The sequence below is a fragment of the Triplophysa dalaica genome, chromosome 13 (assembly GCF_015846415.1).
Source record: "Triplophysa dalaica isolate WHDGS20190420 chromosome 13, ASM1584641v1, whole genome shotgun sequence".
Classification (NCBI taxonomy): domain Eukaryota; kingdom Metazoa; phylum Chordata; class Actinopteri; order Cypriniformes; family Nemacheilidae; genus Triplophysa; species Triplophysa dalaica.
Genome location: NC_079554.1, coordinates 13,165,536 through 13,192,902, shown reverse-complemented (window position 1 = coordinate 13,192,902; position 27,367 = coordinate 13,165,536). Strand labels below are relative to the sequence as shown.

General features: G+C 37.4%; 1 protein-coding gene across 1 annotated transcript; it reads left to right on the top strand.

Moving 5' to 3' along the window:
- Nucleotides 1-1,756: 1,756 nt before the first annotated feature.
- On the top strand, nucleotides 1,757-26,703 carry prima1 (proline rich membrane anchor 1). The gene is made up of 4 exons (XM_056764628.1): nucleotides 1,757-2,594; nucleotides 3,710-3,860; nucleotides 12,676-12,808; nucleotides 24,941-26,703. The coding sequence occupies exons 1-4, from the start codon at nucleotides 2,502-2,504 to the stop codon at nucleotides 25,041-25,043; spliced, it is 480 nt and encodes a 159-aa protein (XP_056620606.1). The 5' UTR covers nucleotides 1,757-2,501; the 3' UTR covers nucleotides 25,044-26,703.
- Nucleotides 26,704-27,367: the final 664 nt, after the last annotated feature.

The following is a 27,367-nucleotide window of genomic DNA, read 5'->3' as shown; positions in this document are numbered from 1 at the left end:
GATCTACCTTAATGTACACAGAGCCATCAATCTCCTTTTTAACTAGATTACAGCACCCTTTAGCGTTGGTCAGCGGCAGGGGAGAGCACTGCTGCAGACCAAGCAGGACTTCCTGGCATCAAGCGTTAGAATCAGCTATTGTCTTTATATACCCCTCCCTGTTTTTCTGCCCCTCTTCCTATTTCTAATCTACTCTTCAGCAAGGCATGTCTCAACTAATGAAATGGCATTAACTTGGACTAGAGCCTATCACTAAAACCAAGCACTCACTTTAATTCCTATTGACTACATTTGTCCAGCACTCAGGAGAACGTACACATGATGCCCGCAACTTTCATAGTGCTTAACAGATCTCGGCGTGTATATTTAAAGAAAAATATACCCAGGAGCTTTTGATTGTTAAATTGAAAATATTCATATTGAATGTCGACTCAATTTAACAAAATACAATTTCACATTTAAAATGCCTCTTCAAAAATGTTTGATGAAATTTGTGTTTAAACTCACACAAAACATTACATGGTGTTTGTTTTACAAGTGAATAAATAGAAAATCTGCCAGTTTATTTTAAGAGCCAATAAATGGGGGCTGTGATTGAATGATCACACAAGCAACACATTGGAGACACGGTGTCTGGGGCTTTTGGCACACTCGGTCTCAGTCCATAAAACAAGACCTATAAATTAAGATTCAATTTATTCTGGGTGGAATTTATTGCTTTGGTGATTTAGTGGAGCAAACTCATTTAGGATGATAACATCAATGGGTCCCTTGGTCTAATTAAATTTGAGGAAGGAGGGGGTTTTAGTGCAAAGTGTAAGCTGTCACTATACTGTACACTGCAGTTTGGTTGAAGACGCAACCATCGATCACATTCCTGTTACCTGACCATTAAATAAACAGATAAATGAGCACATTATGAATGTTATTTGCATTCAGTTAAAGCCCTTGATGGATATCTTATCAGCTGTACTGCCTTTTAAAACTTTGCTGCAAATTGCTCCAATACTTTCACTGACATTTAAAGCTTTGTTTATTCAAATTTTAAAGTCCTACATCAGAATTATATCAATTATTTTTGTCTTTTATTAAAAATTGACATTTCCAGTGTTATGGATGTTACATTTTCAACTATATATTCTCAGAGAATGTATTATATAGAGATCCACCTTTTACTAAATCCCTGATGATAAATTCCAGACATCAGAAAAACAGTGTGTTCTATAGGAAATATCAATGCGTTATGGATGTGACGAATAGGATTCACATTTTTGAGACAACATACTTTGTAGGATTGCTGTAAATTAAAATGTAACCATAAGCAAAAATACCCGACAAATGGAGAAGGGATGACTTTATAGAACATTATTTGTTCATGTTTCCCTTTGTGAGGAATATGGGTGGTTACGGATGTGACAATTCCCTTACATGGCTATGAAAACCTATCCTTTAAAAACTTTAAAAGAGACTTCAGGTGGGAATTTAAAGCACCTAACATTCCCATATGACATATCAGTATGGTGAAATCCTTCGTTAAAAACTAGATTTTTCATTTTATGGTTGAAATTTGCATGGAATCGCCCTAATGGCGTCCTGGGTGTTTCTCTTGATGATGGTAATAAATAAACAGAAATGTCCTTTAATAATTCCATGGAAGCTGAAATGAGAATTCTGCCACCTAAACAAAAAGCTAGATGGCAAAACTGCCCCCCTCCCCTTTCTCTCTTCCTCTCCCTCTCTCGCGCTCCACTGTGTCTTCTCTGCAGAGTGCATCCAACTCGCCCAGGATACGCGCCCAGTGTCTGATGCTGTGACCTATCTGGTCGTAACCCTAAGGGTCTGCGTTGAATACATCCTCGATATCTCTACTCCGTCCAACCGAATCGTCACACTCGTCGGCAATGTAAATGGCTATCACGTTTATAGTGCGTTATCTTTGCGCGCGTCTCTCGCCGGAAGGCATCGCGTCAGGTGCTCTCGTTGAAGTAATGAAGAGGTGAATCCTCAATCCACAGTTCTGGGACCTACACGCGCGCACCGGTGCACGGACTAGCGTATCATATCTATGGTGCGTTTTTTAAATAAGGTACGCACAGTGTCCGTAACTTCTATGCCGTATGACTGACATCTTCTCATCATGCTTGGCAAGAAATGAATCCTGCTTCAGCGTTTGACACCCAATTAATCGTCCGTCAGTCACCGCGCGCGGGAGAACTTTGCAACTCTTGTGTGGATACGCCGCCGCCGCACCGCCGCGCGCAGGATCGTCAACTTTCCCCCAAAGCAACGATAGCGTCCTTCCTATGTCGTTTACAACCCTTCCATGTCACCGTTTAGAGTCGTATTAAGTGGACGAGAATGTTTCAGAGAACGTATCTGCTCAAACTCGGGGAAAACATCGTCGGTAAGCGTTGAGGAGCGGATTAAACTGCTGATAATAAATGACTTTTATTCTCCTCAGACTCGCGTCCTCAGGTGGACCGTGAAGAGCCAGAAGAGGAATGTTTATCCGAAATTTGTTGCAGCTCAGTTTTGTTTTTTGGTCGTTTTTGTTAAGTCATTGCTTTTTCTCAGTGTTTCTTCCGTTTTTGCAGGTAAGTTGGAGTGAGAAATGTAACGTTAGTCATTGATGTTAATGTATAGTCAGGTGCAATAGGCTAACTGTAGTGTAAGTGCACGTGCATATCGGTCATCTGCTGTCATATTGAGTTACATACCTGAGCATTGGATGCATTTGACTTATATAATTGATTTGTTTATGAACCTTTGTGTGTATTTAGTTAATATCTGACTGATGATCGTTTATGAATGAACAAATACTGTACCCAATCAAAATATGGGCATTGAGATCATTGACCTACTAACTTACAATGTCAAGACAGGTTGTTTTAATTTTTTATTTTATATATAAGAATTAGTATTTTACTTAATTACTATTTATTTTGAAACAAGCAAAATGTTACATTTCCAGAACAAGCATGGTAGTATCAAAAACCCTTCAGGAAGGGACATTGAAAGGGGAGCTTTAAAGGAAAATCTCTACAACTGTACGACTGTAACAGTTAAATGTAATATTTTGATGTTGCACACTCAGTAGTAGTATTGACTTGCAGTGCATTACTATGCACTATATTCTTTTCAACGACTCTCTGGCGCTCCTTTCAGTTTTAGAGGCAGTCAAGACATTGTTATTGAACCGATTTCTGGGGACATTGTTATTGGTTCTTTACTGCAGTCCCTTGTGGCCTAAAGCTCACAAGACGACCAAAAGTGTTTAGGGGGAGGCAGTGGCAGGGTTCACCCCTCGGTACTCCCACTCCTCTGGGGATCCGAGGTTCTGCGGTGTGGGTGGGCGATCTCTTTAAGAGACCTCAGCCTCCACACACCCTTCATTCTCCACTTTTAGTGGGAGAGAGCTCCCGTTTGCCAGTGTGAAGAGAATAAAAGAGTGTTTTTGCAATGTTTTTTGAGATTGTGTTTGCAATGCTTTTATTTTCTCTTCATTGTAAAATGTTAGGGCTATTCTCACAATCTCAGTTCACTCCTAGTTTCTGAATATTATCAAAACCATCTTACTTTACAGCGTTTTTTCTGCCCTGTGCGAGCCATGGAACACTTTTTGTAATTATTCACATTGGATAGAGTGTGAAAACAACAGCTGGACGTGACAAGGAACATTAAACTAATTGTGCAAACTTCTCCATCCTAGTTTGCAAAGGGGGAGCTTCATAAGTCATGTTCCCGAACCACAGTTTCGCCGTCGGAAGGGAGCTGCCAGTTGCCATGCCAGTGTAGGTCCTACCCACCGTTACCACCTCCACCCCCTCCTCCACCACCCCCAAGGCTCCTGGCTCCAACTGGTGAGTATCACTACCTTGCCCACATGTCATTGCAGTCTTAACAGAGATTGGCCCATGCACTTTTGTTTAAAAATATAATGCCAATTATGACCTCAGGAAATGCTTAAAATTAATAAACATAAAGACAGTTTATGCTTATAAGCGCTTCTCAGTGTCACCTCAGAGTGTTTAGAATGAAAGAAAACAGTTTGTGCTCATAAGCATCTCTCTGCGTCAACCCAGAAAATGTTTGAAAAATAAATGACAGGTTGTACCCATGTGCATTTCTATCTATCGCAAATCAAGGATCTAGGATTTTCACTTACAGGTTTATTTCTATTTCTTTTTTCTGGTTTCATCTTATCTTTACTCTTAGCAGATTTTGCAGTGATGTTTATCCCCAGTATGAATGAAATGGCTCTGGCCACATGCCCACTCAGAAAGATTTGTTTTTTATAGCAAAGCATCAGTTTTTGCTGCTGTTGTGTTGGAGCTAGCTTATAAGCAGTTTAATAGATTGTCCTTTCTCTGAAACGGTTTTCATTTCCCGAAACCTCTTGTTTTCAGCAACAGATGTGGCCATAAAGTATGGTGCTGCTTGCAATTGACACAAAGCTCAATTCGATTCATTACAGGAGGTGGAAATCTTAGATTTGTCATCAGGGGTCCCTGTCAGACACGAAGAAAAGCTAGATCAATGAGGCTCTTCAGCATTGAAAGGGTTGTGAAATCAATCTGCCCTTCTACAGTTTTGGACTTCTGCTTTAAGTCAAAGTAACAGCTCTTATGAAAATAGCACAGTGTTAAATTTATGACAAATACATTAGTATGTGCTTTGCTTCCGGTGCTTTACCTGCCCAATGCATGCATGCTTGATACATGTGCAGGTATTGATCAGACAAAATCATTCATAACCATGACTTACCAAAGGGATATTAGTATTACGGCTATTGATTGGCTTCGCTTTCAGTCTGTGACATGAAATGTTTGAGGGGTGGATACTGCATAGCTTTCACGAGCCGAGGATTTAACTTGAAAATGGGCTTTTGATAAGTAACCACTTTGCCAGGCTTTGCCTTAAGGGGCAAATGGCTTTAACGTGAGCTTATTAAAATTATTCATGAGGAAGTTGTGATTAATAAGAACTCCCACACCTGTCCTTATTGAAGGAGCGATAAAATATTTAAAATGAAAAACGTATTAGAATGGGGAATGGAATGGAGTTCAAAGAGGCCTTAAAAAAATGCAATAAAATCCACTGGATTAAGGGAAGTAATTGGATTAAAAATTGAACTTTTACTATGACCACGTAACCACATAAGATGTTTTATGTCACTTGTGAAACTGCATCTTTTCAGATAAACAGATGATTAAAGCAGCAATGGACTTCCGGACATTTTGAAACACTAGCAGCAGACTGATACAAATGAGGACTGATACACTTTTTCTCCTGTTCTGCCATGTTGACCACAGTGGATAATTCTATGCTGCATTTCTCTGTATTGTATTGATAACCTTCATAACCATTTTGGAAACGACACAGTACTGATTGAATCTTGAATGTCACCAAAGTGTTTTTATCGCAAGATTAGCCTGAATCTATTTTTAGCAGAACTGCTGATGCTGTGTAGATGAGGGGAAGTAGATTAGATGGAATTGCTCCTGGGCTCTTGGAAAAGAACACACTCTTTTAAGCCCAAAAAAGGGCATGTGTGGCAGTCACAACAACACATGGCTAACTCTGCAAACTTCGCAGAGGTGTTCAGAGACACTCGGCTTGCCTTTGTGACGAATTGCAGTAACCTGAAATCCCTGTGAGCCATCATCCCAGGGGTTTCCCGTATGAAAATAATTTTATTATATATTTTACAGTCATAACCTCTGTGTCACTCATTATGTGTGTATATAAAAAAAAGGGCAGATGGGGGAGTATTTTTAGATGATCATTTATTTAGTGTATACTGTTGACAAAAAAGGTTATTTTTACTAATCCAATGAGAAAGATGCGGTTTATTGAACAATTGCGGTGTTGAATGTAATGTTGTTTCATGAAATCTAGGCTAAAAGTTGTGCCCAAAAACATCATGATAACACACCGTGCTTTGAAATGGCAAGTTCTTCTTTCCTCTCGTCAGCCGTTCTCCCTCGGGGCCTGTCGACTCAACTCCCCCTCCTGACAATCAAAGGAAGGAAGGAATAAAGCAAAGCTAATGTCTCCCTGTCCAAAGGGCTGTTCTGTCTTGCAAGTGTATCGGCCTGTTTATGCTAATCCAAAACTTGTCAACATTAATTAAGCGTTTCATCGTCTTAGGAAGTAATTAAGTGTGGCCAAATCAAAAACACATTGTGCTGCACATAAAACGCCAATAAAGCGAAAGAAATTCGCCTCTGCGTGTCTTCCCAAAGGCAATCGGCGACACTATGCCAGGTGATGGCCAATCCAAAAACATATTTTTGGGAAAGCAGGCAATGTGTTTTGTTGGGTGCTGTGACTGATTCCAGAACATTTTCACTTTCATCACATCCCTAAATTATTCAAATGTGTGCAAGTAGGATAAGGTGCCATAGGGAAAATTGCTGTGTCAGAAGTGTAAATTTGTCTTGTACCGTTTGAAGGTAGTTCATATAGGCCTGCTTCTGCAATATTATATAACAATGCAAAATGATCATGATCAAGAGTCCAGTCCAACGGTTAACGGTTGGCACAGATATTTCTAATGTTATTGATAACACAATGCTGTCCTAGCCTCTTCATGTACAATGCTATCGTAGGGCTTTGTTTTGTATTTGCACAGGACAAACTTCATTTCATTTTACTTCAAGGTGTGTAGTTTTGCAGATGTGATGTGCATTAAGGGTTGTCCTGGATGAAGAAGTAGTCGTGGTGTTCCCTGTTTACATCTGGTCTCTGTGATAAATCGGTGAATGCTGTAAGCTTTCTGTACTAAAGCAGGAAAACAGCAACAAGTAAAACCTTGACAATGAAATGTTCTTTCACTGCATAGCCAATATAGGTTCAGACAGACATTAGGTCCCCAAAGTGAAATGCAATGATTATTCAAATATTTGATGTAGTTGTTCTGAGATCTGTTCTGAGATCTTCTCATAATGCAAGGAAAATTGAACGTCAGCTTCTTTAATACCTTGGAAAGCAATACTTTGGGGCCATGTGGATTGCAAGATGACCGGACCATAGCGCTGAAGGTTGTGAAGGTTGGAAGACCTGCCTAAGATTTCAGTGATTATGAAATTGAGAAATTCATGTTGCATAAAGTATTAAATGTTATGTACAGAAGCTTTCTTCATATAGATAAACTGATAAATTTACCTTCCCTTCTGTCCAGTTTGTTTTCCAGCGTATCTGCTAATGTACCATGGATCCAGTTTGTCTTATTGAGAGGACATTAGTAATCGAGGAGCATTAGCAGATTGACAGTTATTGGCTGAAAGCCATGCAGTTGCTTTCTGCAAACAGGAAAACGCTAAGCTGATAGCGCAAATAAGTTCAAGACCCTCAAGCAGTCTGAGCATGGAGGAGAGGACATGAAGCTTTATTATGTACTGCTGGTAAATGCTTTCCAGTTTGGGGTAATAATATACTAGGGAGGCTCATCACAATTCTCATGACACAGAAGTTTGCTTTTATTTGTGGTGTGCCATTGTCTGTTGTTGAGAATACTATTTGAGAATGTGATCTAAACCCGTTTAGATGTTCCTTATAACCATCCAAAGATTTAATTAATCAGTTTCAAAAACATTTTTGAGTTAAATTAATTTAGCGGGTTATACAGTGTGGTGGAAATGTCTTAATGTGGGCGTTTTAGTGCATCCACCATAAAACACATTGAAATCTCCAAGATTTATTTCAATGAAGTGTGAATAATATACGATTATTAAGAGATGTGTGAAATGAAGTGACAGGATTATGTACGAAGGGGATTGCACCTGACGTGCTACTACAGTAGGAACAGTTTCCAGCTCTTAGCTTTGGGCTCTCCTTATTGATTTAATTTGCCATTTACATTAGATTGGATGCCAGCACACAATACTCAAATCAACCCTCAATTGATAGTTTACCCGGAAAGTTGGCAAAAGGTCTATATCTATGATGAAAGTGTATCTGGCAGCTTCACTTACAGTATTCAAAAAAAGGCTAAATAAATGAGACAAACGTCTACGATACACTGTTTCTCAATAAACTAAGCCAAAAACACTAGAGAATTTGTGATTTTAATCACATCTGAATCAAACACAAACATATTTACATAAGCTCCACATGGAAACTAGCCTTCTCTTTCCTGGCCTAAAATAATTTTACTTGGATAACAAGCATGCTGGAAATTTAAGCAGACCTTTATAAAAGTTATATAAATAATTTATTATGTGTCGGATCATGGTCCTGTTCTGAAGCTAAGGCCACGTTTACACTGCAGGTCTTGATGCTCATTTCTGATTTGTTGCCTATATAAAAAAAATTCGACCGTCCGTCTACACGTACTTTCAATTGTGACACATATCCGATTTACATGCTTACACATGCCTAACCATTTGAAACATTGCGCATGCGCGAACGCGGGTTATTGAGCCAAGAATACTCTCTAGCCATGTTGGACGAACGCGAAATGTGCTTGATGTTAGCTCTGCGATATATGACAAGTTCGGCAAAAATTTAATTGATTTTGAGGCAGAGGAGGAAGAAAAGAGCTATCATTGCAGCCTGCGCATATGCTTTGATTGTTTAATCAAATTTTTTAATGTCTATGATTTAACCGCATCCATACGTTCTTCATAATCATACGTAACAAAAATTCGGACTGCCATTTTAATTACCTACAGACCGGAATGCCTCAGAAAATAAATTCTGCCTGCTTACATGACAGTCACATGACACATATCTGACTTATATCTGATTCATTTCCACATATGAATGAGGCCTGAAACTGATCTCGAAATATCCGAATGCATGCGTTTTTTTCCTGTTTACACTATGGTGGATCATATCCGATCTGTGTCACATTGAAGGAAAAAAAATCGGAATTGGGTCACATTTAACTGGCAGTGTAAACAGGGCCTGAGATGCATCACTTTGCCACTAATACCTGATGCTCGTATGTTTAAACTAACATTAATTTGCCAATGAATTAATATGATGTGTAAACCATTATGTATTAAAAATAATTCCTGTCAGAACCACATTTAGCTTTTTACATTTTGAAAATGCTTTAAAAATATATAAAATTGTTATGTGAACTATTATAAAAGTCCTGAAATATCTTATTCTAGCTCTAGTTTTTATTCTTTTGCACGTTTAGTCCGGCACTGCTGGCAAATGTCATGAGTTGGGGTTGGAATGTCATGGTCCCTTCAGCCTAGCGGGAAGAACGTGCTCGCAGGTCTGGCGCCGTACCAAGGTCCTATCTTTAATTAAAGTGGGCTTTAGGATGTGTGCCAGAGATTTTTCAGAATCGCCTTCATCGATCACCCCCACCATCTCGCTGAGCTCTCCACACCCCCACAGCTGTTGAATCATCTTTCGTTTTTTTTCATTTTACCCACTCATCGTCATTGGATGATGGAGTGAAGTTTTTCCTGTTGAGCATGACTAACTAGGTAGGCTGGGGGATGCAGCAGTGCCTTCAGGCTCTGCACTGACCTTTGCTCGCGTGCACTTTGTCATGAGTGTGGATGAGCCACCCACAGGGATGGAGGCCCACGATTGCTCCCCTCCCTCTGCATGCAGACTTTCCCGTTCTGGAGAGAAGCAGAGCAGCGGCCTGCCCTACCTGCAGTAGTGATCAAACACTGGAGGTATGAAGCATCATACAATAAAGACAAAATAGCGATAGTGTGAGTAAAAAAGGATATTTTATTTAAAAATGGCACTTCTTTATCTGATATAAAGTGATGTTCTCTGAAATCAGCAGATGGTGTTGCGACTAAACAGGGGATGAAAATAAAAAATGATGAGCCCATGCTCTTAACCAAGCGTTAAGAATTAGTCTGCTGTTGACAATTCTCATAAATGACATAAAAGTCCTTGAATTTGCTCCTTGTGTGGCAATCTACCAAAAAATATGCCGAGCTCGGCTCAGATGGAGTCATTGTTTGTTTTTATATCTGGCAGTCTGTCAGTCCTCTCGTTTTAAAATCAGTTTTGCCCAGGCAATCCAGAGCCTTGTAACTCCATTAAACAGGAGAGCAGGTACAAAAATAGACTAATCTAATAGGCCTGGTTCTCTCTCTGCCATCATGAGACGGATCTTCTGATATGTCTCCTGCTCCTTTGTCACAGACTGGAGACATCACAACCTTATAATGCTTTTCATGATGTACACATTAAAAGAGGCCGATGTTCATATGTTAATAATAATCATGTGTTTTGGTTTGAGTCCATCATGTTCTATATTTAAAATGAAAATCATGAGATGAGTTACCCTAGATTATTACATTTGGTGTATACCTATGGAAATATAATTACTGAAAGGGTAGGCAAAGTATGAAACATTTTTTGTATTGAACTTCCAGCAAGTTTTACAACAAATCTTGTTATAATGTTGCTGTGCTATACAGTTACTTGTAGCTAATTTTGGTCATACCTTACATCCTGTTAATACATTGTACACATCTTTTTATCAGTCTTTCAAATATGAAATATTTGTTTTTTTATTTATTTTTCCTTCAAGACACAGATCAAGTATTTGATTGATTTAACAGATTGATTTAACACTTTATTAAGCATGACAGGTTTGCAAAATGAAGGGACTCCTTTCAAAGATTAAACACTTGCAGGCTTTCTATTGGATCACAGTGTCCCTTTTCCCTCATGTTTGGCCCATACATTCCCTGCAGATACACAAGGGCCCAATTACCAAGTTCACTCAAGCTAGACGTTCTATGCCACTGGAGATCATCTCTTTGGGGCAGCCATCGTTTCTCGGTAGTCACGCAGCGTGTTTTGGGCCAGTCGAGACTGAGGAGTCTTCCGAGGACGGGCCTTGTCTCCCAGGCAGCCCCTGCGGAGACGACCATACTCATTACTGCACATTAGTCATTTCAACCTTTGCCTTAAGTTATCGGAGTGAGAGCATATGCAGAAGTCAAGCTAAATCAACATGCATTGAGGTCCCTACACGAGCAGACAGAGACATAAGGAGATTAGCCCTGTCGCTATAGTAAATTTATCGAGGTAGTTTTTGGTGATGCAATATATCGCCATTGTGTTTATATATGCGTTTTTTATATAAAAAATGTTTTATTTATTAACACTCCAGTTTACTTTCCAATTTCAATGTCCAAATATTCTATTAAAGGTATTTACTCTTTAAAAGGCTGTACTTGCATTATTGCATTATCATTACTGTGGCATACTTTTTTTTAAAAATGACAAAAATATTGACTTTCGCAATTATTTCTGATGCAATTTATCGCCCAAAAAAAGTTGCTAATAGTTGCTATTGTTGCCCTAATGTAAGTGTCAATGGTCTATGCACGTGTACGAAACTGAGCCAGAAAACATTATTTTGCAGATGTTTGTATAAAAAAGCGTACATTACCATATGAACAGAGGTCATTCTAGAATTATTAACTTCCCCTCAGGCTTTTAGGTGTCTTTATAATTAGCTTTTCTTTTCATTCTTTAATATACAGTACATCCCGGCCTTTCTGTTGATTTCTGAGTGTGTTGTAGTTCATCACTAAAGTTATATAATCAATACAAGAATTACAATCTTCCCTGTTGCATTATTTCCACGGATATCTGTTTGTTTCTCTTCGGTCTGTTGTGAATGGGGAGGCTGAGGAGCATCGATCAGTGTGATAAACAGCAGGATGAAGCTCAAATGAAGTTGCTGATGCTTTGGCTTGACCCAAGGGAGAATTATTTAGTGATTTATTCTCCAGAGCTTCTGGCTAATGCCTCACATCCCAGTAATTAATGGGGATGTTCGGGAGTATAGTGAGAAATAGCAGGGCAATATTTATGTAACAGTGTACGCTGTGTTCTGAACTTAAAGATGAAGTGGTCAACGAACTTCAAGAATCATGGGAAAGTGTTAAGAATCATAGGAGTTTTGATGTGTGGCTTAAAACTTATTGAGCTGGCTGTGTCAATATAGATTAACAAACTGATAAAACTGTGAAATTTTCTATTTTAATTAAACATCCTTTTTAAAATGAAGTAGAAATTGTTCATTTTGTTAAATTTCTTTTAATATTACTACTTATTTGGCATCAGGACTTATGACATTCTTCCTAGGTAGGGTAGTTCTTTCTTACTTGTGACATCCCTGCTTGACACAGACATGCTTATCTGCCCTGTAGTATTTAAGTGAAATTCTTTAAACTCGCAAAATGTCAACACAGATACATCTGAATTCAAAAATGTATTTGGACAGAAAGGCAATGAGAGAGAATGATATAATAGTAGAAAATGAGACCAGTGAGCTTTCTAGACGTAAGAAGTTTGAGAGAAAAGGCAGTATTACAGTCCCATGTGATCAAGAGAGCTATGAATTTGTTAATAATCCCTCTCCGGGATTTTATGCACCAATAAAACAGTTTTCAGTTCCCAACCAGAAAAAACTCATCCAAACTTTAAAGTGTTGGGGAACGTAGAGGAGCCCAAAGCGCTAATATGTTTCTGGATGAGACAGCTGCGTAACGGTCCAAATAAAGCACCTCCCAGATACTGTATAAAATGATAAATGCTGTAGACACAGTCGTGTGATTGGGTCATTGAAATTTATAGGTTTGAGAGAATGTACTGAAAAGGATGGTAATGGTATAATGTGCTTGAGGATTTTTTTCTGTACTTCACACGATTTTAACTGTCTTTCAGTGGCTCCCTCAACTGTATCCCCTGTAACACCCTGGAGAATAGAGATGGAGATCTTGGTACTAGGGACAGTAAGCTGTGCATCTGTGGTCTTCCTTCTCCTGACTGTCATTATTTGCTACAAGGCTATTAAGAGGTAGGACATCATTAGCTTTCATAAGCTTTAGATGTTTCATTTTCTTTCTGTATTTGGAACATGCATTCCTGCCTTATTTGAAATGTTTTAAGTGAGACAAGTTGCCAATAAAACTAATAAGAAAAACATTTTAAAACATATGCTGAAATATTATGTAACCTCCAAGAGGATGATGTCATAAAGGGATCGCCTTTTGTTTGAGGAAATTAAAAAGATGGCAATCGACATAAGGGCATATTAAGACAAGAATATCAATGATTGCTCATAATTACAAATATGTTTAAGAGCTTTTGTTTAAAAAAGACAGTGTCACACGGTATTCAAATGTTTAGTTTTATCTAACAGTATTAAAGACATGATGGATACATGTTTTGAATAGCACTGTAGGTTTTTAGCAATTTTTTTGATGTGTTCATGCTCTGGTATGTGGTCCGCTTTGTCATCATCTAAAAAGCAATAGTTCACCCAAAAATTTAATTTCTGTTAGAAATTTCTCACTCTCTAGGTGTTCCAAACCTGTATACATTTATTTGTTTGGTTGAATATAGAGAAAGATATTTGGACAAATGCTTATAAACAAACAGTTATAACAGTTACCATTATAGAAAAAAGTGCCCCAGAACTGTTTGCTTTCCTACATTCTTCAAAATATCTTCTTTTGTGTTCATTAGAACAAAATATATTGATCTTTGGCGAAAAAACGCATAATAAAAATTTTGTGCGACCCTCTGCTGTACGAGCGTTCATGACAGGAGTTAAGATCCCCCAAACAGGGATGACAGGTTAAAAAAGTATACGTTTTCTGCCGGTGGGTGACTTATTTTATTCAATCTGGCAACCCTACATCATGCTCTCACCGTGGAAGCGCCATTGTAAACAGAAGTTTAGCCATCTCCAGCCGGTCTGTGTTCACTCATGAGCTGCTCAAGCCGCGTTGAGCTCCACTACATTGTTTGTTTGCAGTTGTGGTTACTCAATAAAGACATCCCACCTCTCGAAAACTGTGAGTCAGTTCTTGACTACGTTCCGAGGGTTCTCCTTCACTGTCATTCGCGTTGTTTCCGGGGAATTGTCAATATTTTGCGGGCATCAGGAAGACACTAACCTTAGTAACTTGCGGGAGAACTTAAGGCAAAAGTTGGATATTTATGTCCTCTTCACTTATCAAACCTCTTTGGAAATACTTCTTAGATGAAGCTAGATGAAGTTGAATAAACTATGCACATGATTTGACATTCTATTAATTTGTGCTTATTAGAATACATACTATTAATGAAATATAAAAACATTTTTTTAATAATAATATAAGATTTATAATATTTTAGCAATTTTTCTAATTTATACCGCTATATACGACGAAAATGTTTGTATCGACTAAAACGAGACGAAAATGCATAGACATATAGTCAAATTCTCTGCAAACTTCAATGTAGAAATGTATCCACAGATTATAACTTGAGGGGCGACGACCCCATCGGAGTTCTTAGGTGGAAAATACAGCCTTTAAGGTATGGAAAAGGGTACCAATCTTATTATATAGCCAAATTCATTAGGTCCTGTGAAATTTACATATATGTTTCAAATTTAAACTAGCATTAGTTGATACATTTTTAACAAATGAACATGAATGTACAAAGAGAAACCGCTCATTAGTTATAATAAATAAAATAATGTTAATCATTTAATATTACGTTGATATTGTATACCTAATGTATTATGTTAACAAATTATGTTGCATGACTAGATTGTTTTTTTATCATTTTGTATATGGTAATATGAGCAAAGCATGACGCGATCCAGGCGACCAGTGTGTAAACTTTAGTTATTTCAATTAACTTGTGATCTGAGTGAACAAAGATTAGGAACATCGATACAAATTATTAATATTTACGTGTTTTATAATTACAAAAGATACTATGAAGTGTTAAATAAGAAAGAGCATTATTGTCTTCTGTAGTGGTAACTTAACCCTGTGGTGAAGCAGTTTTATATTTTCATAAAAAACACTGAATAGCTTTTTTATTTTTTGATAATTATTGCAGGCTTGCACACCCCTAATTTCTATAGAGTTACAGTAGAGCTTCAAATGTATTAATAGTTAAAGCTGCAGCAAATACAAGCAGTGATAAAAAATGAACAAATTAAGATTAAATAAGGTTTATTTTGTTTAAAAGCTGAGACTCTGTTCTTTCATTTGACGTATTGTTTGGCCATATATTCTTTACAGACAATTTACTGCGAGCCATTAAAGTTGGGTGAAAATGTTAAAAAACGCTGGCGTAGGCTGGCAACTTTTTTTTAAAGAGGCTGGCGGCGAATGAGTTAATGTTATATCATAATCTGCGCAACCCTGCCGTTTCCTTTCTTTGATGACTTTGCAGGGCATTGCAAATAAGTCCACTTCAACGGACATCCCCTGCTCAGGGAGTAGGGATCAGTGAAAGTTTTGTAGGAACCCTATGAATGTAACGCAGCTTGTGTCCATATTCGTAGGTTGAGTTGTCGATAAAGAATTTATATTGAGTTCTATGTTGTCGATCACATTGAATAGGTTTTTGATTGTTTATTCTAATATTCTTAAGTTTCCTTAGCTCTAATTAATTATTAAGTACATTTAATGTGGTCAACAACAAAGAGTATAGAACCCAGTATAAGTTCTTTGTCTACAGCTCCACCTACGAATATGACAATGCTCGTCCCAGCCATGGTGCATCAGTTTTTTGAGTACCCCGAGTACACTTCCATTGTCATCTGTGCCAGCTGCAGTGCTTTTCTGTATGTGTTTGTGTTGCGAGAATTTGCAGCGCATTTCTGTATTTGTTTGTGTTGTGAGAATTTGCTGTGCGTTTCCGTGTTTGTTTGTGTTTCGAGGATTTGCAGGGGATATCTCACCAAACTAGTGTAGATGCTTTCTGAGTTTGATGGTATTTTTTGTATTTGCGTGTTTTCTTCCGTTGCAGCAAAGTGACACCTAGCGGCCACTGTACTTAAGTCATATAAGTTATCTGTGTTTTGTTGGCAATCGGCGATGTAAACAACACGAATTTAGAGTGCAGGGATAATGCGATGATGTACTGTGTGCTTGTGCTGTAGTTCCGCAAACCCGCACACCTCCAGTCGCTCGTCTTTTTCTGGAAATAATCGTACAGCTGTATCAGTCTTTTATAAATTCAATATAAAATAATCAAATAAAATAATTAAACATAAATATATCAAACTTAATACTCTTCAAAGATACAAAGTATTCAATACTACTTTATAGGTACTCAAGATTAATATGAGATTGGCAGAACTGTGTGTGATACCTCATCTTTAACTTAGACTTTAATTTTTTGAGATTTGATTTATGTTTTATCTGCGTCAGCTTCGTGTTCCATAATATAATGCGAAAAGGCAAAAAGATGTTCTCTCCTTTACTTGTGTAAAAAAAGACAGTATAATGTATTGTATTGCATGTTGTACTGATGGTGAAGTGGAAGGCATGAACATTGCGACTTAAGACAGTCCGAATCACTCACACAGCTCAAGACGAAAAAAAGGCTCTCAAGCTCTGGGATATATGACAACACAGATTCAGCTAAAACGTTGACAAATCATCAGTTTATTGCACCGTTTTCCATTTTACTTTTCCTGTAAGTAATAATATAAGATCTCAGCTGTCAGTTCGCTGTCAGCAAACAGTGTTTTCAGGAGTCAGTTTTTTTATACATACTCCGTTATGTTTTTCCTATATCAGTTTCAGCAAAAGCATCAATTCTTTTCATCTAATGAGCTGTATAGTTAACTTAAACATTAAAAATACACTTGGGGAAACCTTACAACATAAAAAATGCTGCATAAACCAGACGAAACCATAAAAAAAAAAAATGCCATAGCTAACTCTCTCTTGCTTGTTTTTGCTTTCATTAAATATGTAATAAAAGCATTATATTTTCATTAATATTTTATTTGAGTACATTTATTATTAGTCCCTGACATATACACATTATTAGTTAAGTGCTGTGCAGTGATATACAGTACACAACAGAAGTGTTTGCGTCACAACAGTTACTATGTTGTATATTTTAGCATGGCTTAAATGTGGAAAGCTGTTTCAGCATCTGAAATTGTTTTGAATCGGTTTAATAATTGCTCATAAATTGCTTTTCCCCTAGAAACACAATCTATGTAGTAATCATCCCTTGACTATATTTGGTCTGGTTCATGTCTTCTCAAAGCTTCTCTTGTTAAATTGACACTATTCAGATTTTCCAGCGAAACTACTTGAGAGGGGATCCAAGCTGTTCATGTTAAAACATTCCAGACTTCTGGAAATTAATCTTTTATTTATGAAAGCTGGGGAACATCCCCTCCTGGCTGTTAAGCAGGGATGTGTTATTATCTCTATGTTTTGGAATATTCACTTGGTGAAACCGTTTGTTGCACATTGCCTCTTTTCACCCGAGAACTCGGTATAAGGAAAGCGACTCCCAAATGATAACCCAGCTGGCTGCTATTTCGCCTCTAATGAGCTCGAGTGCTCGACCAGTCTGCTAAAATGAAGAGATAGGCATGTTTAATGCCTTCTCTTTTATGCACGCGAATGCATCATTTAGCTACAGTATGCCCAATGACCGATGCACCGATGCTTCTTCAAACAGTCGCTAAAATGGCCCAGTGAAGGCTCGGATTATTACCCCAATCATTACTTTATGGCTTCTGCATGCTGAAGCCTGGTGTGGCTCACTTATTGTAATGAGTTTAACGGAATTAGAAGCACTGGAGGGGAACGCTAAAGCAGTTTTGCCGAACAGTTGTTCAGCGCAAATAGAGAACAACGAATCTCAGAGGAATGAAAGTGGTGCTTTGTCATCTTTGACCGCTGTTGATTGTTTTTTAATATTTCAGTCATTCAGGTCTTTTATGAATTTCTTTGTTTACGGTAACTATAATACAGATTGGACAATACGAGCAAATATAACTTTAAGCACTCATAGCTAAATATAATCAGGCTTAACCTGTAATGTGTCAACCTTTCTGTTCCACGGCTAAAAACTGTGAAGTGTATCTAAAATATTAGCATTTATGAATACTTTGCTCTTCTATAGGTTATTCATGATAATTCTCTAAAAAATGGAAACACACCAAAATAGGTTATTTAAGCACACTACTTAATTTGAAGTTAATCTAAAATTTGACAAATTGAAATAATCAATCAATACCCTGTAGTCTTCACATACTTTACAATTGACTAACACATGTTGCCAGAACTGACAGTATAGTAGTATATTAAAGTTTTACCCATAAATTTCAATTATTTTATTATTTATTCAACTTCATGTTATTCTAATCCTGTATGACTTTCTTCTGCAGAACACAAAAGAAGATATTTTGAAGAATGTTGCTAACCAAACAACTACACTGGACCCCAATGACTTTCATTGTATGATCATTTCTCAAAATATCTTATGTTCCAAAGAAGAAAGAGTCATATACAGGTTTTGGTTAACATGAGGAAATTAATGATGAATAATGGCCCGGTTTCACAGAAAAGGCTTAAAGCTATGTTTGACCTGTCTTAACTGAATATAACTTGCCCTGAAATATCTTAAAATAAATCAGTGCCATTGTTTTGTATCAAAATGCAGACCAGTAATGTATTCTTCCAAGCCATATTTATGAAAGCGTCATAAATATCTTTATTCAACTAAGGCATAGTCCTGGTTTACTATAAACTAAGCCGTGTATGTGAAACCGAGCATAAGTGTTTGATGCTATTTTTCAAGTCTGAATTTCAGTACATATAAATTTATAAGATTTTTTTTCTCTTTTGCATTTTTAGTGTTAACTTTCATTATGTCCTTATTTTCAGGGTTTGTGTACCTTGACTCGATGATGATATTGTATGTAAGGTTATTTATTATTCTTGAGTTGAGTGTTACACACACTGTTTCCACTATTAATAGTCTGAGCTATAATTAGGTTGTAATATCCTTTGTATATATCAAAGAGGGAAAGGTTAGCGAGTGGTTATATTTAGTTCTGCAGTCAGCATCAGTGGCGTGCACAGAGAGGGGGCAGTGTGCCTGATCCCCGGCTTGTTTTCTTTCTAAATCTGAAAGTGCTAGTTCCAGATCATTAAAAAATGAAATAAAATCAAGAAATCAAATATAATCACAAACTAAAAATAGTTTGTAAATCAACATTATTAATAATGTGCTATGAGATGAAACCTGAAACTGTGTGCAGGACCATTAAAGACTAAATGAATATTGTGTGATATCCCATAAACAGCAGTAAGACCAAGTACTTTTTTATTAGTACATTTCTGGTTATTATTAGATTATTTTAGCGAAAGTCAAAAACTGAAGGTGAACTATACAATCAGTCTTATTTTATAAAGTATGTATAAAATGATGTACATTGACGTGACATGAAAATTCAAGTCACTTCAGTCTCCACCAAAATGTAATCCTGTTAGATCTTATACTGTTCACAATGTTTAGACAGCTTGACTGATCATAATGTTCCAGTTTTGTCACGTTGCTTGCTTGAAGTGTAAATGTTGTGGAGTGAGACAACAAACAGCTGTCTGTTATACTCCAGTCTTGAATATAACAAAGAAAACATACAATAACATTGTGGCAGAGATAATGAACAAAGTGCAGAAAATAAGTCAAAAGAAAGATGATAGAGTAAGAGGTGAAGGGGTGGATGAAATCATTCACTTGATTCAGATCATGAATGAGAAATCGCTGAACACTTCACATGTGCAAATGTGTAAGTGCTAATTGTTTTCATTTCTTTAGTTTTATTTATGAGGCCGTACGCTCCTGTTTCTGCAGAGGTCTGTATATATACAGTATATCACACTTCATGTACACTGTACACTATATACCGGGCTATACTATAGTATAGTCTGCTTCCTTGATGTTTTTGAGGAAATAAATACATTCTTCTGCATATTCCGAAGAGCCTGGTGATAAAATATGTATCTGTACCTGTTATGCTTTGTGTAGTCCCCTGCCATGTGTGTACTACACATCATGTATTATTAAGGGCCCAGGCTCATGTTTGGAGGTGAGGATGTAGCTGTTTTAGGTTCAGCAGTGATATTCTGGGCTTCTTTTAATGAAGAACAAAAAGCATTGCTGAACATTCAACCCTAGAAACATTAAGTGGACTAAATCTGACCTAGACATGTGCTTTTATTTTTCAGGTGATGTTACTTTTAAATCAAAATGGTCTATTTTTGTCAGTAAAATTCAATGCATCATTAGACATTCTACTCACTTTGTATCCCATCCTAAAAAGGATATGGGTAGATGTCTTGTAAGTAATGCTCCATTGTGAACAAAATGGAAAAAGCTGATAATTTGTTAAAATCATGACTCACCGTTTTTTTGTCTCTACAAAGAAGCTCTTCAAAATCAGATAGGACAGATTAAATCAGTCATTTTATAATTGTTTGTCACTGCAGTATAAATACAGGCTTTATTGCTGTTTCCACAGGAAAGAGGAAGGAACTTGTGCGAGTGATTGTTTTCCCCGCCAGCTCTGCTTGAGAGTTTATCAGCCTCCCAGATCAGCATTTTTACACGCTGAGAGACGTTTTTGGCCCACTTTCTCCCGGAGGAAACATCACGTAAGATCTGCTCAACGGCAGACCGAGATGTCTGCACAGCTAAATTGCCAGTTTTAAAAAGGTCAAATAAGCACTCACGTTGTATATAATCCACACTCTCAAAGTGACCAAATATAAAAAATCTGGGATTTTTTATATAAAGGTTATAAATTGATTTGCATTTCAATCAGTAAATGGGTATTTGATCCCCAAGCAAAACATCTTTTGTACTTGGTTAAGAAACCCTTGTTGGCAAGCACAGAGGTAAAACATTTCTGATAGTTGGTCGCCAGGTTTGCACATGTGTCGGGATACATTTTAGTCCACTCCTCTGTACATCTTTAAGGTTTCTTCGCTCAGCAATTTGGAGTTTTAGCCTCCTTCACAGATTTTCTATAGGACTAGGGTCTAGAGACTGGCTAGGACATTTAGTATGCTTCTCTTTAAGCCACTCTTTGGTTGTCTTGGCAATATGTTTTGGGTCTTTGTCATTTTATAGGCACATCCACAACTCATCTTCAGTGATCTAGTTAAGGGGAGGAGGTTCACGACCAAGGTTTTACAGTACACTGGCCCGTCCCTCAGCCCCCCAATGGGGTGAAGTCTGTGACCGTAGCAGAGATAAAAAGCCCCAAAGTGTCCAACACTGTGCTTCTCTGTAGGAATGGTGTTCTTGGGGTCATAGTCAACATTTCTCTCCCTACAAACACAGGAGTCAATTTTGGTCTCACAGCAGTCCCAGCACTTTCACCAAAGCCTTTTCAGAATCATTTTGATGTTCATTGTCAAACTTTGGGGAAGAGGACCTTGCGGGTGTTTCAGGATTACAATCTATTGTGGCATAGCGTGTTACCAATGGTTTGCTGGCTTACTGTGGTCCCAACTGTCTTGAAAGCATTGAAAGGCTTCTTCCATGTAGATGTGGGCTAATCTTTCACCTTTCTCATGATCATCTTTATTCCATTAGGGAAATCTTGCAGGGAGCTCCAGAACAAGTGCATTTGATAGTTATTTTGTATTTCTTCTATTTCCAAATAATCGCACCAACAGTTGTCTCCTTCTCACCAAGCTTCTGTCTTTAGCCTATTCAAGGTCTGTGCAGGTCTACAATCTTGTCCCTGAAATACTTTAAAACCTATTTGATCTGGACAATGGTGATGCAGAGGTTGAATGGAAGACATAGATTCTGTTGGCAGGCATCTTTTATATACATAACAAGCTAATTTAGGAGTACTTTCTTAAAGTGACAGCACTTATCTGTGGTCCATATAGGCACATAACCAATCTCTGGAGCCAGGATTCTTGCTAGTTGGTAGGGGATCACATACTTATTTCACTGACTGAAATGCAAATCATTTTATAAACTTTATATAACAATTTTCCCCAGATGTTTTTGTATATTCTGTCTCTTTAGGTTAAAATAAACCTACCATAAAAATGATAGACCCTTCGTTTCTTTGCAAGCAGGCAAACAAACAAAATCAGCAGGGATCAAATAATTATTTCCCTCACTATATATACACTGTGAGTGTTAATTTGACCTTTTTTAACACTGCCGATTTTACTGTGTGAGGAGCCGGCACGAGGGGATTTCAGGCACCTCTGTCCTTCGGTGAGAAAAGATGGTAGAGTGAGCAGAAGCAGAGGGGTGGGGTGTATAGAGAGAGCATTGAGCGAGTGAGCTCTGTGCTGATTCAGGGGAAAGATAAAGGCGTTTTTGGCTTCCTGTCTTGGCACGTTACATAAGCCAAGTGGTCTATAGAGGAACTGGGCGACTGAAAGTGCACATGGTGCAGTAGAGCAACACGACTCGGGGGACATCAACACGACTCCTGGAGTCTGTGAGCCAGGTTGAAGGGTATAAAAACAAGCTCTCAGTTGAAATGGTCTGTTTAGCTGGAAAAGCGTACGTGTAAAATGTTGACATGAATGTGAATATGCAGTAGACTTTTAGCGTGTGTTTACACACTGTATGTGGTTGTATTTAGGTTTATCTCCAAAAGCTTTCAAATTAGGCAATTTCTTTTTTAAATATAGATTTTCATATAAATCTGTGGTTTTGTTTCAACCAGAAATGACAAGCAACGAACGACAGGAATTTCCATCAATCGTCTGGTTTCAGTTTCTGCAGCAATGTACCAGGTAGCATATTTCACAAATATTATGCGACAGTGTAATTGTAAAAACATTACCCAAGCGTTTACTTATTTATAGGAAAAGGGGAAAAACAAGACTTTCCTGTGTCTGTCTCCCTTGCTCCCTTCTCACCACCCCACGCCTCAAAAATCAGATGAGGCAGAGTTTTTCCCCTTGTGTAAATCATTCAGCGCAAGGGAATGTCTGTACAGGAAAGCCCTGAAGCCTGGGGCATCTTGTGACAGATGGCCCCTGCAGAGTAATGGGATTGTCTCATCAGTCCTGCCCGAGAGACAGAACTGTGTTTATCACAACAGATGAGCACAAGCTACCTCTAAACATTTCATCAATCTCCAAGATGACTTGCGGTTGACTTCATCTGAAGGTTTTGCTGTGTTTGTAGCTTAAGGTTCGACATTTTGTTTTATACTCTGAATAGGTGCAATGACTGAAAATGTATTTGACTATTGTTTCTGCTTGAGTATTGTATCCGTTCGATTATGCAACCTTGTATATTCATATTTCATGATATTTATGTTTCGCCATACATTTTATTATTAGTCACCCTTTATGTTTGTCACTGGGTTTTGTAAATATCTAACCAATACAATTTATGTAAAAAGTGCTTGTCTAAGTTGACAATCCATTTCCATTGCAGGTTTCAGAAGGACAGTGATGATATTCTGAAGTAGCAGATTGGTTCAATATAAAGCATGACTGAGTCATGAAGAGAACAGTCCACTCCATTTGACACGACTCATAGTCCTGTGTCGGATCGGTACGACACATTCAGATTGTGTATGTTGATGAAGTAGCCCAGCTCCACATGCATGACATTTCGCTTGTGTCAGCTGGAAAATTGCTCTTTATCTCACCCTGACTGCAAAAAGCATCCTCATTCAACAAGTTACTTGTGCATTTTTTTCCTGGAATAAACAGGTCAATTTTAATGAGCTCAGGCCCCGTTTATGAAATTAGACTTGTCCTCTAGACAGACCCCAGAGATCTGCAGACAGTAGACGCAGGCTTTCTAAAGGTCAGCTTGTTTTCTTTCTCTCATCCGAATTTATTCTCCTGACATAATCATTGGTATGTGATGTGGAATCTCTCATTCTGGCATTTACTGTTAGAGGTAATTATCCTTAACTTTTGATATGTTAACTGCAGAAATCAAAAGTAACTACACACTTTTTTTATTCACGTTATCTTTTCTTTTCATCTTATGACAATTCAGGGAATTTTTCAGTATACATTGTTTATTGAATATGTGTAGTAAAAAAATTTAACTGTTCTCCAGTTGACTCAAGCTTTCTTCAAAGATCTTTATTTTTTGTTCAAAGTTGGACATCACTTCACCCCCCTTCAAAAAGAGAATCCATCCTGTATCCAAGATGTCCAAAAATATCCCTAAATAAAAAGCCCCCCCAGTGAATCTCAGCCATTTCCACCAACGAAATTTGTTAACTTAGCTGAATTGAATAAAAAATTGAATGACGTATTTAACCTCTTTTAGGGCTATATTGAATATTTTAGGCTATACGCTAATGCTGAAAAATCACTGGAGAGGTTTGATTTTCCTAACCCTCTAGAGCTCTTCTGTTTTTATTTGTTGTTAAAGCAGTGATGTGGTATTAAAGCACTAGATTATCTTATCGAATACATTAAATAGCTGCTTTTATGCGGTTTCTACGAAAACATGCGGTCGCCTCCCGTACACATGTTCCATCTATACAACCTTTTTTTGAGAGTTGAAGCATTAAATGCACCTCATCGAATTTAGAGCAACAGTTTGCTCGTTTTCTAGTTGCCATCTACTGAATGTATGTCTCGCATCATCCATCTTACAATATAACCAGCTTTTCCCTTAGGCCTCTTCCATTAAATCAGTGGATGACTGACATGATTTAACGAAATATCAACAGATTGGATCTCCGTGCGCCGCTGTTTGGGCAGCTCTGGATTTTAATCCAGTTATGAAGGCAATTGGCTGGAGGCAGGTTGGATATTTCAAACTGTAATAAAGAATAGACAGGCTGGGGTGAATGCCACAGCTTTAAGTCTAGCGCCCATTATGGCTTGCGGGAAGTCCTTTAAACTACAGAATAACTCATTTTGATGACCGAAGCTGCTGTTTATCACACTGACTTTGTTAGTGTCCAGAAGGCGACGTGTACACTGGTTTATAACACAGACAATAAATTAGAATTAAAAGTAAATATGGTTAATAAATTAGTGATTTTCACTTTTTGATTGCATATCTGTGGGTTTCTTAATATTATTTATTAACAAATTCTACTTTGCTCTACAGACATTTTCAGGACATTCTTTGTCAGTGCATTCATTTTTAGTCTTTCACAGCTTTGCTTTTCTTAATCTCTTTAATCATTTTGTAGGAAACCGCTTCGTAAGGAGGAGAACGGCACAAGCCGAGGGGAGTACGCCATGAGCTCACGGTGTAAACAGCAAGTAGTGGAAACCAATAACACTGGAGTATAGTGGCCATGCCAAAGCAAGACCCGTACGAGAGATGATCTGTATCCTAAAGCACCACCATCTCTCTCTTTGGGTTTATGAGATGGAATAAGGTATGAAACTATGAATTTTAGGTACTGTAAACCACATGGTTCCCCTTCTTGGGATATAATACTGTTAAAAAAAGAAACTAAATAAGTAAATAGATAATGACTGATGAGTGTACACAAGAATAAGCAAAGTTTTAAGGAGACTTTAAGATTCTGGCAATTGGATGAGTATCACAAGACTGAACCTGGCAGGCCCCAGAGGCCCCTTCAGAGGACAATATACAACACCAACAACAAAATAAACGCATGCACTTTTTGTTGAATGCAGTGGTGTTTTGAAGTTTCTGTCTTAAACGTTGTCTCTGCAATGTCTCTCATTAAACTTAAAGGTTCTCTCACATCTGTGCAACTATTTAACAGTTAAAAAAATAATGGCCTGTGTTTCGACGCATAATATTAAAGAGTTCAAATTGATTGGTTCACCCTGCTTTTTTATGAGCCAAATAGAAAAGGCACATTCTGCCTGCAGTTCCTTATATTGTGTTACTATGCAATTGGAAACGACAGAATTCTTGGTTTGCATGATTTGTCAATACAAAGGTGTAATGCTATAGCATTAGCACTGCTTAAAGTTAGTAATGGTTCTAGTCTGTTAATTTTAAACATATATTTTTAGGAGCCTATCATTTTTAACGCATTAGACATACAGTATTTAAAGTTTAAATGGTCAATTTAAACTAAACTTTCAGTTTTTCTATAGCACAAAATATTGGGAAATATTTTCTTGGATTCCGTAAAGATCATACATTAAAATGGTCAGTCATATAAAGGCTTTACATTTTGTGGACAATTTAGTGTGTCCAGGGTTAATAATTTAATCCAATAAAAGTCTTGGTCTACTCCTGAAGTAATTTATTGGCAATGGTACATCATTTTTAAAGCATTTATACTGTGATGTCATGTTGTTTGGTCATTGCTTACAGATACAAAAAAGACGTGATGCATAGCATAACTTGAAAAACACATTGTTTTAGATTTAGCTCGTAATATCATTCTTAATCAGGCCCTCTCCAGGATCTCAAAAGAGAACTGTATTTCAAACAAGTATGATTTTATTTTTGTATCCTGAAAAAACCAAGCGCTATAACTGCAATTGTTCATACATAGTAACATTGAGCAATGAATCTCAAGCTTTTTAACTAATAAAATATAAAACCTTGTGTAACCAAACATCCCCTTTTTTCGCATTGTACGACTTCCACTGTATAGTCACTGAACTGTTCATCAAGCTTTATGTATTGAAGATATGTGTGTATTATACTGTACAAAGGTACTCAGAATTGTATTGCATGAATGTACATATCAATATTTGCCTTCTTGACAGTCTTATCGTGTGTACAGCGTAAGAGAAAATGTTTATAGGTTAGGTATAAGTTGATGTGTTTGTCAGAACATAATATGTGTTATTGTTTGTCTGGAACAAGCCATTAATGTATATTTGAGTAATCAGAGGTCGTTGCACAATGTATGCATCACATACCAAAATGTACAACGATATATTGTGCATTGGATTAATTTAATTGCAACTTGCTGACTTTTTTTAGTTTTAAATAAAAATGTGCTACTGAATCATATCTGGTGTTTATTTGTCTGTGTCATGAGATCTGTTTGCAGCCTGATTTCATAATTCAGCACAGATTAAAGCAGAGAATTAGTGCATAGCTGTGATATACATGTGTACTTTCCACTCTGAAAACAAACACTTCTGCCAAAGTCTCAGGCTATAATAGGTTGAATTGAGTTAGTTTTACATGCATGTTCCTTTTTATGTTAACTGAAAGGAATGTGCGGGACCCTGCTCCATATGTTTGTTAAAAAAAACATACTCTTTCATCTTTAATGTGATTTTATTTCATAGTAATCAAAAGTGATTTCTCACTTGAGTTTAATCAAACTTTGTTACACTAGTTAACACCAGATGTTGGTCAACTTCAGAGCTTTTTGCTATTGCATACGATTATATTCCAGATTCCTATCTGAGAGTTAACAACAATCTGTATAATTATTGTGCAAAAATATACCTAGCAATACAATAATGTCACTGTTTACTTCACACTAAAGGGGAAACATCTCATACTGACACATAGGACATTGTTTTCCTTTATATTACTGATAAATGTTATTTACATGTTTTCCTTCTCATTCCACTAAAGGGTTAGGAGAAAGAGTAAACTTCCAAGTATATGGTGTAGCATTGAGTATGTCGTTCATAAAGGGTTAAATCGGGAGAAATTGTGC